Genomic DNA, 14,907 nt, shown 5'->3' on the forward strand with positions numbered 1-14,907 from the left:
TGAATATAGGTAGACAGACTGAATATAGATGAAAACTGATGAAGAAACAAGAAATAAATGGTAAACTACTCACCCTCTAACTAGGTAAGATAGACACTGTTATCTCTAATCGAAAGAAGTTGCCACTGCAGTAAATAGAAATTACTTCTGCTTGCAACAACTTACTTAAAGATTCTTTCAATATTGAAATACATTTACATAGAGCATGATTTAACGTGCTCAGGAGTAAAATAAATGAGAAAATACAGGTAGTTAAGGTGAGTTTGGAATTTATAAAATTGAAGTAATAGAACAAAAAGTGGCCTGAACAGATACTTCAACAATCCACATTGAAACTCTATCAGTTCAATGAATTCATAACTGAATAAACTATTTTAATGAAGATATAACTGATATTAAAGAACACATAATTTCCATACTATATATAATTATATATAGATTGAAATACTGAGTATTATCAAAATCGTATGAGTTTATAAAATGTTTTCGAGAAAATCGGAAAAATAAGAAAAATCGATACCAAGTGGTCAGTTGATTTTGTCGAAAAAGATCGCAGAAATATCCACGCTTTAAACATGCAATTTCAGTTTCATACGACTTCTCGTTTTCGAGACAGGCTGGTCACAGAAACTCACACACAGACACAGGAAATTTTGCTAGACTTGATTATTTGGACTCAGTATACCTTAAAACAATTATTTCAATCAAAAACCGGAATTTGAAATTTTTCATGATCGCAATACTTCCTATGTATTGCATATATAGCTAAATGAAAGAAAAAAAACAATCATAATATTGTTGTTTATAATAAAAACTTTATTTATTTTACAAAAGGGATTTTATTTAACAAATAAACATCAGTTTTATCTTATTTATTTACATTTATATAAATGTTATTACTTCAAGAACGATTATGAAATAGTATTCTCATGTGAGATCAACTATTCAAAATAGAGCAACAAAATGCAATGTGACGAACACTTCTTTGGCAGATTAAAATGGTATTAGTCATGAAGGAAATTTAATACATTGTCTAAAACCTCGACTACTCTGATGTCCTGAAAGGATTTTTAGGAATTTTATCAAATAATTGTTTTTAGCTTACATATTCTCTCTGAAGGAAAGATTTATTTAGAAAAATCTAAAAATAATAGTAATATAAAAATGAACTTGCAATGTTTGTTAACATTAATTTTATTTTAAAATAACAGACAAAATTAGGAGAATCTGGTTTAATACATAAAAGAATTTCATTTGGGAATTCCACTGGTCTCAGCTCAAACCCCTTCAACTGCCAGATACGCTAAATCTGCACCAAAGTAGAGTCTTGCGGGTAATGTATTTCTATTTCTTAGGAGGATCAGTCTGTATAATGAACCAAAATTAAAATTTTCACATCAGTATAATGTAACAATTTATTTTTCGTTCAGTTCCATATTTTCTTTTTATCCATACTGTTTTTGCTGGAATACACAAGTAATTTATATATAATTATTCTCGTATTATATATATAATACGAGAATAAGACGCGTTGTATTTATATACAATAACGATTGATAAGAAACCGTTCAATAAAATCTCCATTTCATAATATCTAGGGAAAAGAATATAAAATACATATCATTGGTATCTTAACTATTTTTAATCTTATATAATTTTTAATCTCTGAGTAAGTTTTCTAACCATGGATGTTTCTTTTTTTAGAACATATTGCGAGCGGGTGTTCAGGGACTGCAGACTGCAGACATGCTACGTGCAGTCGCCGGCTTACCCTGGGATATATCCCCGTCACCTCCACTGCACCTACAAGCTCAACACCAGGCAGCCCTTCATCAAACTGTACATTGAGAACGAGGAGTTCAACATCGACGGCCAGCGGTGTGAGAATATTATGACCTGTCCTATGAGGCCCATATCTTCAGGTGAGGGAAACATTATTACTAGATCATTGGTGATTTGAGGTGAATACAGGTATTACTAGAAAAAAAAATGCATGCTTGACACAACTTAAACCAACCCCTTACATACGACTACAAGTTTTATTTAATTTGAGCTCAAAAGTCGGCTCGTGTTAAAATTACTCCTGATTTGTGTTATAAAAACAAAAAATAATCAAAAAGAACAGGGAAACCAAAAATCATGAGTAAAAATTGTTTATTCTTCTGTTTCTGTGACAATCTATGATTTAAGATTTATTGAGGTGAGAATGAAGGATATAAAGAATAAAAGTTTTTCCTGCCAAGATTAAAACAGTTTAACAAAGGATAAGGAAGCCGTCAAGGAAGATCGGCCAACCTCGGCTTTTCCCGTTCGAATCAGATACTTATTTTATCTTTTCTGGGTTAGTTATTCATAAAATTCTTTCTAATTTTATATTTATATATTGTTATTTATTTCTAATAATGAGAACTGCTATTTTTTTTTCATATTAACAAAATTAAATGTATTGTAGAAATATAGTCCGGGCGGTGGTCGATAAAGTTATCAAAATAAAAAATAAAACTATTTATTGCTCACCAATGTTTCTGACAGTTCTGACGAAACCCTGCAAAGTTGGGCTAAAAGTTGGGTCGAATGGGCCAGAAAATGGGTTTTTGTCCATTTGGTAGGGGTTCTATGTCCCACAGTATGAGGAAGTAATCTCATTTCCTGTAGTTAAACTTCATATTGTCCGGTGAAAGTGAAAAGGTTATTTATGTAATTTCAATTTTTCGTTTGAGCCAGGACCTATCACACACACAGCCCATTTGTGAAACTTGGTTATTTGGACTAAAGTGATCTCAGGTTTATATCCACCCAAAACTGTAATTGAAATTAAAAATTAATAGTTAAAAGAAATTTCATTTAAAACTATTATATTGATTTCAAAAAAAGTATTCCATAAGAAATTGAACGCTTAGAAAGTTGTAATACCGTATTTACTCAAAAGAGTTCGAATACGAATATATGTTGGTACCTCATTATGAAAAACAATTTTATGGAAAAATGTTGGTGAGTAAAAATTTATCAACTTTTAATAAATCGATTTAAAAATACAAACGTCTTCCGATCCTTTTCTCTCACAATCATTATTAGTCTTTAACGTTACCAAGGAGATTCTACAAATTGATTAATCCAAGTTTTACCATGTTTTTCATTACAGGATTATATCTCTAAGTCGATTCATAAATACTAATACTCTTATTTCAATCACTTTTAATTTAACTATTAGCTTATTTTTTATCAAATTTTTATTAATATAGTAAACTATAAGGTTCTGCATATTTTCACTGCTAACGAAGATTAATTTATTAATCAGAACGACATAATAAACATTCAAAAATGATTTAACTTGTGCAGAAACGTATACTAATGTATACTGAATAAAATATCATTTTATTATTAACTAGATACTAGATTAACAAATGAGATTACATATTACCAATAGTAATAATTTTTAGTACTGATACGGTTTTTTTTTTTTTAATAACTATTATTCTAACATTTTAATATGATCAAATAAAGTATACATCCAACAAAATAAAGGAGGAGGAAGTGAAAATAAACTGGATGATAAATCTTTCGTGACTACGAATCATTAGTGAAGAGGAGATTAAGGCTACTTCTCTACTCCTGACAAGCCCTACCATCGCTTGAAATCGCTTGATTTACCTCTTGTTGAAATTTCCTAACAAAATACAATATAACAAGCAGAGTATTTTTATCTACTATTTTTTTTTTGTTAAATAACTGTAAAAGTGAATACGAGTCCTACACTGGAGAGAATTGACTGAATTGCCATAAATTAAAATAATTACCTCTGGAACACATCATGGAACGCACATGAAGAGAAAAAAAGGCAACGTATATAATGAAAAAAATAAATATGCCAAAATAACTTTAAATTTTCTGATGAAGTTCAAAACTTAAATGTAAGCTAAAATGTGAAATATATATTTATAAAAAATAAATACTGTACTATATTATACTTGCATAACGAACTTCCTGGTTTTATAAACTATATAATTTACCGTATGGTTTCCCCTTATAACATATTTACTAATGTTTGTTATGGACTGACTTTGTACTTTACGGGCTGTTTGTGTTCTAATCACAAATTTATTATAGGGCTAACTCTCATAATGTGTGAATGAGACTGGTAGCTTCGCTCGTTGAAAAAATTGTCTTATTGTCCGAGCAAAATGAGAGAACTAATTGAAATTATATAGATAATAAAACCAGGAAGTTCATTATGCACGAAGGTATTAATTTTTATTAAATGTATTTTTCACTTTAGTGCTACCATATTAGTAAGAGCTGGGAAGAAAAAAAGGCAGTTATCTCACCCCAAATTTTGATGAAAACTACGTATAATTCCTAGTCAAAACTGATGAGTCTGCCAAGTATAGGTAGGAGAATAAAAAATTGCAGCTGTTTCAAAACCTTAAAAAAACGTTTATTTTTCATTTGGACCTCTATATCTTAAAAACTACCAACAACACTAGAAAATCTAAAAGAAAATTATTTAAATAAGAGTAAATTTGCTGAAATATTAGCCCTAATAGAGCTATTTACGTCCTATAGTTTTCGAGATATAGCCTTTTAAAAAGCAATATTTCATAAAAATGTACTGAAATTTCAGTAGTTGGTTAACTTATTTTGAGAAATCTATATCTTAGGAACTATGTGACTTCTAGATCTCTATTAGAAATCAAATTAAAGCTAGTTTAATGTACTATAACGTAGTTACGTACCTAGGATTAGTAGTTTTCATGATATTTGCTAAAATAAATTGATTTGTAGTTGTTCGGACAAATTTACATTTGCCAAATTATATTCATATGTGAATATCAGAAACACTACTACTCCTAGGAAGACAAGTGTCATAAACTACTTTATAATATGTAAATTTCCTCTATTTTGAGTGTTGGCTGGCATATGTGCGTCTTATGGGCAAAATAATTTTGTCTCTCTTTTATATTTATTATTTTGTAGTTGTTGTTGTTGATTGTTGCTTAAAGGCGTAAAACCCTCTGGTCATCAACGCCTATGGGATGATAAAAGTAAAAAAAAATAATAAAATAAATAAATAAAAAATAGAAAAATAAAAAAAATTGAAAAATAAATAAATAAAAAAAAATAAATAAAAAACATAAAAATCGAAGAGGAGTTATAATTTATAAAGAAGGCGATGTGCTTTTAAAAATTCAAATACTCGTGTAATTTTAGCTTCCTCATCTGCGAGAGTTTCGGATAAATTTGGGGTCAGTCCTATCCTGTTTATTGTTGGCAAATAGTGAGTACACTCTTCGAAAATATGTCTAATCGTAAGAATGGACTGACAATATTTGCATGTTGGAGGTGGCAGTTTTCTGATCAGGTGAGAGTGCGTGAGGAGAGTATGACCTATTCTCAAGCGGGCCAGAGCAACCTCCTCCCTGCGGCTGTTGCGGTAGGATGTCGACCATGGTTTTACTGATCGTTTTATTTCTTTTAATTTACTGGGAGAGTTTTCATCCCACTTGGCCTGCCATTTTTCTAATATTTGTGATTTAAGGGGTGTACTGAGTTCTGATGGGGTAAGAACGGCGGTGCCTCGGCCAGGGAGCGTGAGTGCCTCTCTGGAAGCTTTGTCTGCGAGCTCGTTACCATCAATGCCAATGTGGCTTGGAGCCCATATGAAAATAATGGATTTACCTTGCTGTGATGTAGTTGTCGATTAGTGTGATTGTAGTTGTCGATTATATTCGATACTTGTGAATGGGTGGTTCGTTGGTAAGGCACTTTACTACCTACTCCAAGAACTCTGGTTCGAATTTGGCTGTGGTAGATAATTATTTTCTGTTTAACTGTATATTTACATACAGTGTATAATTACATTACAGTGTAGCCTCATGTCAGCACTTTGGGTTTGGAAGCTTTTTGGGGGTTAAGGTTTCCACATAAAATGTGCACCCTTAACCGGGTAAAACTCTGGGGGTCGGGCGTGATTCTGATCAAATCACCTCCTTGCATAACCATTGCTCTAGTAACATTTTCATGGTAACTAGAAAACATGAAATTGACGATACAATAAAAACGAGGTTAAATACTTGTTATTATTCAATTTCGAAATTGCATAGAAACATAAAACTTAGAATTAACAAAACTATTATCCTTCCTACCGTTCTTTATGAATGCAAAACGTGGCCTCTTGCATTAATGGAAGAACAGCACCTTATAGTTTTTGAAAATAAAATGTTACGGAACAAATTCGGACCAAAAAGTGATGAAATTTAACGACGAATGAACTGGAGAATTTCGAATAACTGCATCCGGGAAATATAATTTAGGTTATAGCATTGCGGCGAATAAGATGGATGTGTAATGTTGAAGGCTTTACAACAAATGGAGCCCTAAAATTATAATTGCCACTGAATGAACGGGTAAACGTCCAAGAGGTAGACCAAAGCGTAGGGGGGAGGATCCTCCAGTTTCAGTAAACAAAACAAAACCAAAATGAATAAAAAATAATAGAAATTTTTTCTAAGAAAAAATAATAGGATAAATCCAAATTTCGAGTATTAAACTTATATGAAATAAAATGGTTTTAATGGTTATTCAACAATATTTTTTTTATCTTTATTGGGATTTATAACTGTACATAATTATGCATTTAGTAAATTTGATGAAAGTTGTTATGGATACTTTTTTTCAGTAATTTATTAATTGTTATTTACAATGGTATGAAATTATATAGAACAAGTAAATTTGCTATCAGATATAAAATAACATGAAACAAACATCAATCAATAATCAACATAGAAATCAATCTACCCATTGATAGAACTCCAATTACGTTACTACAGACGAAGATCTCGGGGCCATCTTCTTTTCAGACGTCTAGGAGTATTATCAGGTATTGAAGGAGGGACAAGGTTAGAAACTAGTGGGTTTGGGTGGTTACGGGGTTTATAATGGAAGGAATGGTATCATGTTCTAGCCAAATCGGCAACATATGGGACACTGAGGTCCTGATGGATGATTTGATTTGTGACAAAGTAAGGAGCATTAAGGATTTTGGACTGTTAGCATTATACTGATACTGTTAGGATTGGTAAAGCGAGGAATTTGATGGTTTAGTGGTGCCCTAAAACTCATCTCCAGATAGGCCTTATTATTGTCACGTAGATTAGTCTTTTGCAATGAATTGGAAGTTTAGACTAGACCATTTGTCTAGGAAATGTTGTAATAGTCGACGAGCAATTATACAATTTTTATAGGTCTTTTCAGTCTTGTATGAGGATTCCATGTCAGTCATTTGTCCAGATGTAGTCCTAAGTAACGGATCAGTTCGACAGGAATGAGTGGGGTATTATTAAAGAATGCTGTGGGGCAGGAAGACATGGATTTACGACTAATAGTAAATATTCCTACCTTAAAATTGTTACTTCAGTTGCATAAAACTTATATTATTTATATGAATAAACAAACTGAATATAAGATAAAAGGGATACAAAAAGCAAATAAAAAAAATAAATGAATCAATTCATAAGTAGACTCATTCAAATTATGCCTTAGACTAATTTTAACATCTTCCCTAGATAGTTCCGTTAATCCACTCTGAAAAAACTGTTTTGGTTGAAGAATCGTATTATTTCAGAAATTCTACTGAGTGTAAAACACTCTTTATTATTCTCTCTATATAGCATAATTTAAACAATGGTAATTAATAATGCATATAATAATTAATTGTATTTGAGCATAATGATGTACAATACATTAGTCGATATTTATTCTGTAACCTGCACAGATGTCACCGGTTGTATTTTTTACCGCATGCCATAATGTAGCTGAACTTTCGAACGAATCTTATCCAGCGTGCTGTCACTGCTCGTTGCATATAGTTACTGACAGGCAATCAGTTATACAAGTCGGTGATACAGTTAGTTATGTAGTCGCTAACTGCACATCCATCACTTATTCTGTCACCCGTTAAAATATCTCTAGTTTGCTCCGTGTGAGACAGAAATTTTTAAATTAGTAATATAAAAATTGTAACTACTTCCTGAATATAAGTATTACTTTTACACGTTGTTAACAATGTGTAAAAGTACGAAAATGGTTCTGTCCGTTTCCAATTTTTAAACGCATTTAAATAATTAAATATAAATCATTAGAAAATATTATAAGATTTAAAAACCACTAGACATTTTGTCGGAAACATATTTTAATAAGAAAAAATGGGTATTGATTTTCAAGGATTATGACTCAAGATAAATTTTTCTCCCTAAATTATATTATTATTGGATAAGTAGATAACTGAAATATCCGCATTTAATAATAATTCAATATAGTTTTAAACTATCAGATTTCATTTAATGTCGATCCGAATAATTAATACTTCACAATGAGTGACCAATCTAAAAAATGAATATCTTTTTAGTTTAATATATTAACATTATTTCTATATTTTTATGTCTTCTTCTTTATTTCGTTCTGTATATATTTTATAAATGAACACGTAGATCTCTTGTTTTGAACAGCTTGTATTCATATTCTTCAAGAATAAAATAAAATTGACCCAAAAAAAAATTTAAATATAATTTATATTTAAATAAGTATTCACAAGCACTCACAATCTCAGAAACATCTCGTCAAAAGCCTCTTCTAGAGAATCTGCGAAATAATTTAGGAATAAGCCATTCCAGGTCAACTCTACACTGTTATGAACCTTACCATTTCATATTTTCATAAATTTTGCACAGATGTATAGGTATACTTGTCTTTCTTAGCTTTTACTGAAAAGACGAACCACTTTATTGGTATCTTTTATTTAATAACTCAGCCTAACCGTGCAAACAGGCATGCAGCTGTTGTGTTAATAACAAAAAGCTGCAAATACAATAATTTAAAATTTTGAAAACAGTTGATATTTTTTTTCAGTTAACCCTCCTATAACATACGAGTAATTATGTTCAGTGGCTAGCTGAAGAAAATCATTCTTCGAGAGAACATTGAGTCCAGTTTCCCTCAGACGTTTAACACTTTGTGCTTTAAAGGTGGTGTAAAGAACAATTATGTGCTCAACGGTTTCCGGTTCGCCAGTTAGGGCATAGGAGATCGACATCTATACCATGCCGTTGAAGCTTAGCTCGGAAGACCCCATGCCCCGTCAGGAATTGGAAGATCCTGTAGTCCACTTTGGTTTTAACCGTGACCGGACAATGGGAAAGCAGTTCCTCAAAGGAGAACCATTCAAAATAATTCTAACTACAAAAATAGTTCTCAACAAAACCTTGCTACAACCAATATGGGCATATGGTGTACATTGAAGCAAACTCCACTAGATAACTTCAGTCCAATATTGTAAAAATTAACAGAGTTCATTTCTTCAACTAACAAACTATTTTTTTTTTTTCATCTGATGAAGTACAGTAGTTTATTCAATTCGATTATGGTTCGTTATTTGATGGTTAAATTCAATTTTATATGTTTTTTCACGCTGCAAATATAATTTATTAAATAGAAATCACTAAATAAACTCGTTGATTTTTTCTCTAACGCTCATGATACAGGGTCGAAAATTTGCCCAAAATAGTGGGTGTGGGGACCAGTTTGTACGTAAGCGAAAATAAGGATGAACTATTTCCAAAATTGGTTAACAATTGATTATCCCTATTCTTTAAACTCGAATTAGCAATCGGATGATTTAAAGATAACAAGAATCTATTTCAAAATTTTTTATTTCAATCTGCTTTTGTTTAAGTATATAGGTATATGAACTATAACTAGGAGTAAATATAGAGTGTGCTCTATACAGAATATCATATAGAGAAAAAACATGAATAGTTGTAAAAAATGTTTGTTAGTTAAAAGAAATTGTTGTTAAATAAACAAACAAAAAATCTTTACATACACGTGTTTAAAGGGAGGCACGTGTATTTTTTTTTTTATCTGTTAGATAGAAGCGAAGCTGTTAACAATTGTTAACAAGTGCACGTTTGTGAGAGAGGAACAGATGTGTTGATTGGCCGAAAGGACTTGCGATCCAGCCAATAGGATTCTTTAAAGCTCCTTACTAATGAGAGCGTGGACTGCTCTGTATTCACACCACTCTGGGAACGTCCCTTTTGGAATAATCAATTCCCTACTTAACAGTCCCCCACCCTTCCCGAATAAATAATATACATAAACCAGATAAGTTCGACAGGCCCCTCCCTAATTCTATTTTTTCTACGGGCGGGATGATTTTTTTTTATCGCGATTTTTCCTCCCTCGGTCGACCGCCATCATCCTTCGCGTTAGATAGGTTCCACAAACATCCCGATACCGCGAGAAGCATCGCTCCCAGTGTTTGTTCACTCTGTACTGAATAATGACAAAAATTGATAGCTAGAGCATATTTTTTATATTAAATTTATAACTAGTTTTGTAAAGATGATTTTAGTTTAAAAGGTTGTATTTTGATCTTATCTGATTGTAAAAATGAATCAGTCCTCAATATTTAATCGAAAGCTTTTCTCTTATACGCTTAAGCTAAAGAAAATGTTCAGTAGGTCAAAGGATGGATGGTTTTTTTTCTTATCCCAGAAAAATTTAATGAAATGTCAGTCATATTTAGTTTCACAAATGAGTACATAAAACCTGGTTGAAGTACAATAATTTATCAGTTTGAACCAAAGACCGAAGCAATTCGCCTTTCACAATTATTTTCATTTTAACATTTTCACAATTTCTTTTAAATTTTATATTAACGATTATTAAAGACTTTATTTTACAAAAGTTTCAGCTGAACTTATGAAAAAAATTGTTCACCACAGTATAATTTTCCAATAATTAAATACGTCTTCCAAAACTATTTTTACTAAACTTTAATTTGAACAACAGCATAATGTTGAAAGATCATTTTCAGCTTTGGAATATGATTTGTCAGATCATAGGTACAATTTATAGAATGGCATTTTACAGCTAATATTATCAATAAAATTAAATTAAAGTGTTAAATAATGCAATAATATGTATATAATGCAATAATTTGTAAATAATGCAATAATATGCTTAAATTTACTTCATTGTTCGGAGTTTGAAATATTAGTTTATCAAAACTTCATTTTTTTTATTAAAACCTTTTCCACATAGTTTGAAATTAACAATTCAAATAAAAGCTTTATTTTTCTTGATTGTAAAATGACATTTTTTTTCTTTAATTATAAAGTTTTAGCTGTACTTTTTATTGGAATTTATTAAAAATGTTTCATATAGACTTTCCATGATTGATTGTGGTTTATCACAACATCCAATTATACCAACTAACAACAAATAAAATTTCCATGTTCTGATCTAATTTATTTTCAATTATTTGTCTAAAATATTTTCAATGCAATACATATTACTGTTTTAAGACCATTTTCAGCTCTATAATGTTTTTTGAATAATTATAGATACAATTTGAGAAATGGCATTTTGCAGATCAATAAAAATCAAACTAAAGCTTTATAAGTATGTTAAGGTTTTCATTCTTCATATTTTGAAATACATTTTTATCAATACTTTACTTCCATTTAACACAGTTTGATATTAATAGTTTTAAAAAATATTTTTAATGTGTGTATAATTAAATAATTTTTTTTTTTAAATTTCAATAAAGACAAAATAAAAAAATAATTGTTACATTAATGCATTTTTTATAACAGAAAATAACAATTTGTTTCGATCTTTGGTTTGATGTTGTTCATTGGAATAATAAAATTAGTATAAATTAAAAAAAAATTCTTGAGAAAAACAATTTTTATAATTATGAAAGTCTTGCTCTATGTAAAATATCTTATAATTTTCTATAAACAATATCTTCTAGTAATTTTCCACTATATTATTATATTTTAAGGAAAATAAAATTATTAATATATTGAGCCAAAAAAATGTTCCATAAAATTAGCATAATATTAAAATTATTGTATAATGTGTCGAACTATAAAAAAAAAATCATATTATAATCTGTAAATCTAAAAATTATGGTAAATTTTGTCATACTATGTAGTATGATGAAAGGAAAATCATATTGTAATTTGTAAATTTCAAAAGTATAGTACATTGTATCAAACTATATAGTATGGAAAAAATAGTGCTAAACATAGATTTCTGTTTAAGATTACTATTTTCCTAATTTCATTTAATTATAAAATCTCGCTAGCATAATAACATATTATCGGTTGTTGAAGATATTTTAATAAATCATCAAATTAGTAATTCAGAATATGAATCCATGCTATATCACTATTTTCCTTTTTTTATATATATATGGTCTGACTCAACATACTTTTCAATTGATATTATTTAATAGTTTGACGTTTACTAACTACAATTATGCAGTGCAAAATTGCTCGACAGTTCTTATATTCTGTTTAGGGAAGTGTTCTTAATAATATCGTTTTTCTTATAAACTTTTTTTTTTTTTTACTATTCACTTTTTCTTTTTCGATACCTCTAAAGGTTTTTTTACGGAAAACTTTGCGAATCCTACAACACAAGCCATGGTTTCACATTCTAATGAGTTATATAGAGCTGTCACGTATATATTAGGTTGCATCTCCTAGAAATCTTTACAAGGATACTCAGAAAAAGTTACTTTAGGATTTACACCGTTTGTTTAAAATAATGCATAGCTTAAATGAATGGTTAATTGACAAACTCAAGAGAGTTAAAATCTTTTATCTTTTAGAGATAAAAAGATTTTAATTACCATGTTTTCAAACTCCACGAATAAGAAAAAACACAGAATAAAGTTGATAAAAAAAAATTGTTCTGTTTGATAAAAATAGCATAATTTCAGTTTTTTTATATAAGAGCCTTCATTTATGACTGCTTCATCGCAGGTCTGGTCAGAGAGAAGCTTTTTATGGTTATAATAATGACAGCTTTATTTCTGTTTTTCATGGATCCAAAAGCCTCTCCCTTGGGATGGGTCATGTTGCATTGATTTAATGTAAAATAATAATTTGCCAGATATAATTAAATAGAATATTTTCTAACCTCTGTTTAAACACTTCTCTAAAAATGATAATTTACATGTTCTTGATTACTTAATTCCATTGATGTTTATTCATAGCCACAGTAGGCCAACATTCACCCACTCATTGCACTATCTCATCTCGCCTTTTTGTAATTGCTATCCACTGTGTAGCAATTTTTGTCCAACTATTCGTTTCAAGCCTTGCAATATTTTCGGCCCACACCCATTTTAGTTGATGTTATTCTTTTTGGTAAACTTTTGATTTTAATTCTATACTTTATTATTTTGTTTCTTGTTCAGGCCATTTATTATTGTTATTTTCCATCCTATATATATATATATCCTTATATTTATTTCATATTTTCATATTTAATATTAAATCCCACGGATTCAAACAGCTCAAGGAGCTCGCTCACCATCTGTCTCGAATCAGTCAATGAATTGACAAAAATAGCTATATCGTCTGGCTATATCTCAGACTTCTAATTCTATAACTTGTATCTGTTTATAGTTATGCCATTTCCTTCCCAGTTTAGCTTATTATACATACAGTGTAGTAGGCGGTTGAATAACATTGGGGATAGTTTTTATTGTGGAAAAACGTTTCGTTAAAGTTTTTAGCTAAAATATTTTCTATTGAAGTGTGTTCATTGTTTATAACATGAACTATGTTATGAAAGGTACTCTTTAATTATGTTCTAATTTTATATTATCAATATTTTTAGCTAGTATTAGATTTATGTTTTATATTTGTTTCAGCTTATGCAAATTTATCTTTGAAGTCTTTTGAGCTTCTATTTGCCCTAGAGGCGGAGGTTCTATAGGTGTTTCATTTCGGTTCAGCTCTTGTCGTTGGTAAGTGAATGGAGTCTTTGGTACCTTACGCTTTGTTGTCCCCAACATTGTTTCCACTGTACGAACCGGGTTCTATCTCCAATGGCCTATTGGTTTGCTGGTTTTCGGCTATTCTTGTTAGTTTCCATCTTGGTACAAAGAGATTGAACCAACAGGTCAGCAGAAGGTTGCAGTCAGTTTGGTTGTATGTAAACAGGCATGTAGCCTTATGAATACAGAAACCATTAATTCTTCTGATATGTTTTTAAAAATCATAAATTTTGATGAATACTAAAATGATTCAAGCCTAGCATTGTGTAAAAAAATATAAGTACACTTTAGCAAATAATTCTGGCTTCATAAGTGGTTCTTTCTTGTTTTATGAATTATTATTGTTTAAATTTTTAATTTCATCAATCGCAGAATTTACAGTCATTTCGAAAATTAATATTTTAAAAATTACATTAAAGTGATTTAAATAAGCTCTGTACATTCAATTCAGTTACAATGGTTTGCTTAAAACATTTTCTTACCTTCTCAACAGAAATGAAGATGCCTATAATGCATGATGTAAAGTTAAGCAGTAAGAAAGAGTCCCATGGCTAATATCTCTATATTTTTGGGAATACCCTAATTTCTGAGGTCAGATAGCAAAAAGTCACTTTTACGTCTCTTTGAGGATATTCGATGAGAAATCATTCAATATCTAGTAATAATTATCGTGATTATTAATTATTTATATTTATTTAGAAAAAATAATCGAATAATCAGAACCTAACAATTTTAAACGTTAAATTAAACCAATTACAAATCAAAACGTTATATAACGCTTCTATAAGACAATGGAAAAACAATAGAATAATAAAGATTAATTCTTCAGAAATAAATTAATAAACATTTAAATAATTTTAAATGGTTATATGTAATCAAGACAGCCATGCGTGGAGAAGACTGATCCGAGCATCAAATAATCTGCAAGATCTGTAAAGGTTTTTTCTCATGTTTTACACATATCATATAAGTTCCCGACACAGGAGTGCATCAGACCTCCACGATTAAAAAAATTGAGTAAAAAAAATATCTGTAAAGCCAACCGAAAAAAA

At 30.0% G+C, this 14,907-nt stretch overlaps 1 protein-coding gene across 1 annotated transcript in view; it reads left to right on the forward strand.

Moving 5' to 3' along the window:
- The first annotated feature begins 1,787 nt into the window (after positions 1-1,787).
- Positions 1,788-14,907, forward strand: part of LOC106677712 (cubilin) — an 80,124-nt gene continuing 67,004 nt past the window's right edge. Inside the window, exon 1 of the mRNA XM_014415799.2 lies at positions 1,788-1,922. Within this exon, the coding sequence (XP_014271285.1) occupies positions 1,892-1,922 (31 nt within the window). The 5' untranslated portion in view covers positions 1,788-1,891. The remainder of the gene's footprint in view (positions 1,923-14,907) is intronic.

This window comes from Halyomorpha halys, unplaced genomic scaffold (assembly GCF_000696795.3).
Source record: "Halyomorpha halys isolate HHAL.00 unplaced genomic scaffold, Hhal_1.1 Scaffold107.1, whole genome shotgun sequence".
Lineage (NCBI taxonomy): Eukaryota > Metazoa > Arthropoda > Insecta > Hemiptera > Pentatomidae > Halyomorpha > Halyomorpha halys.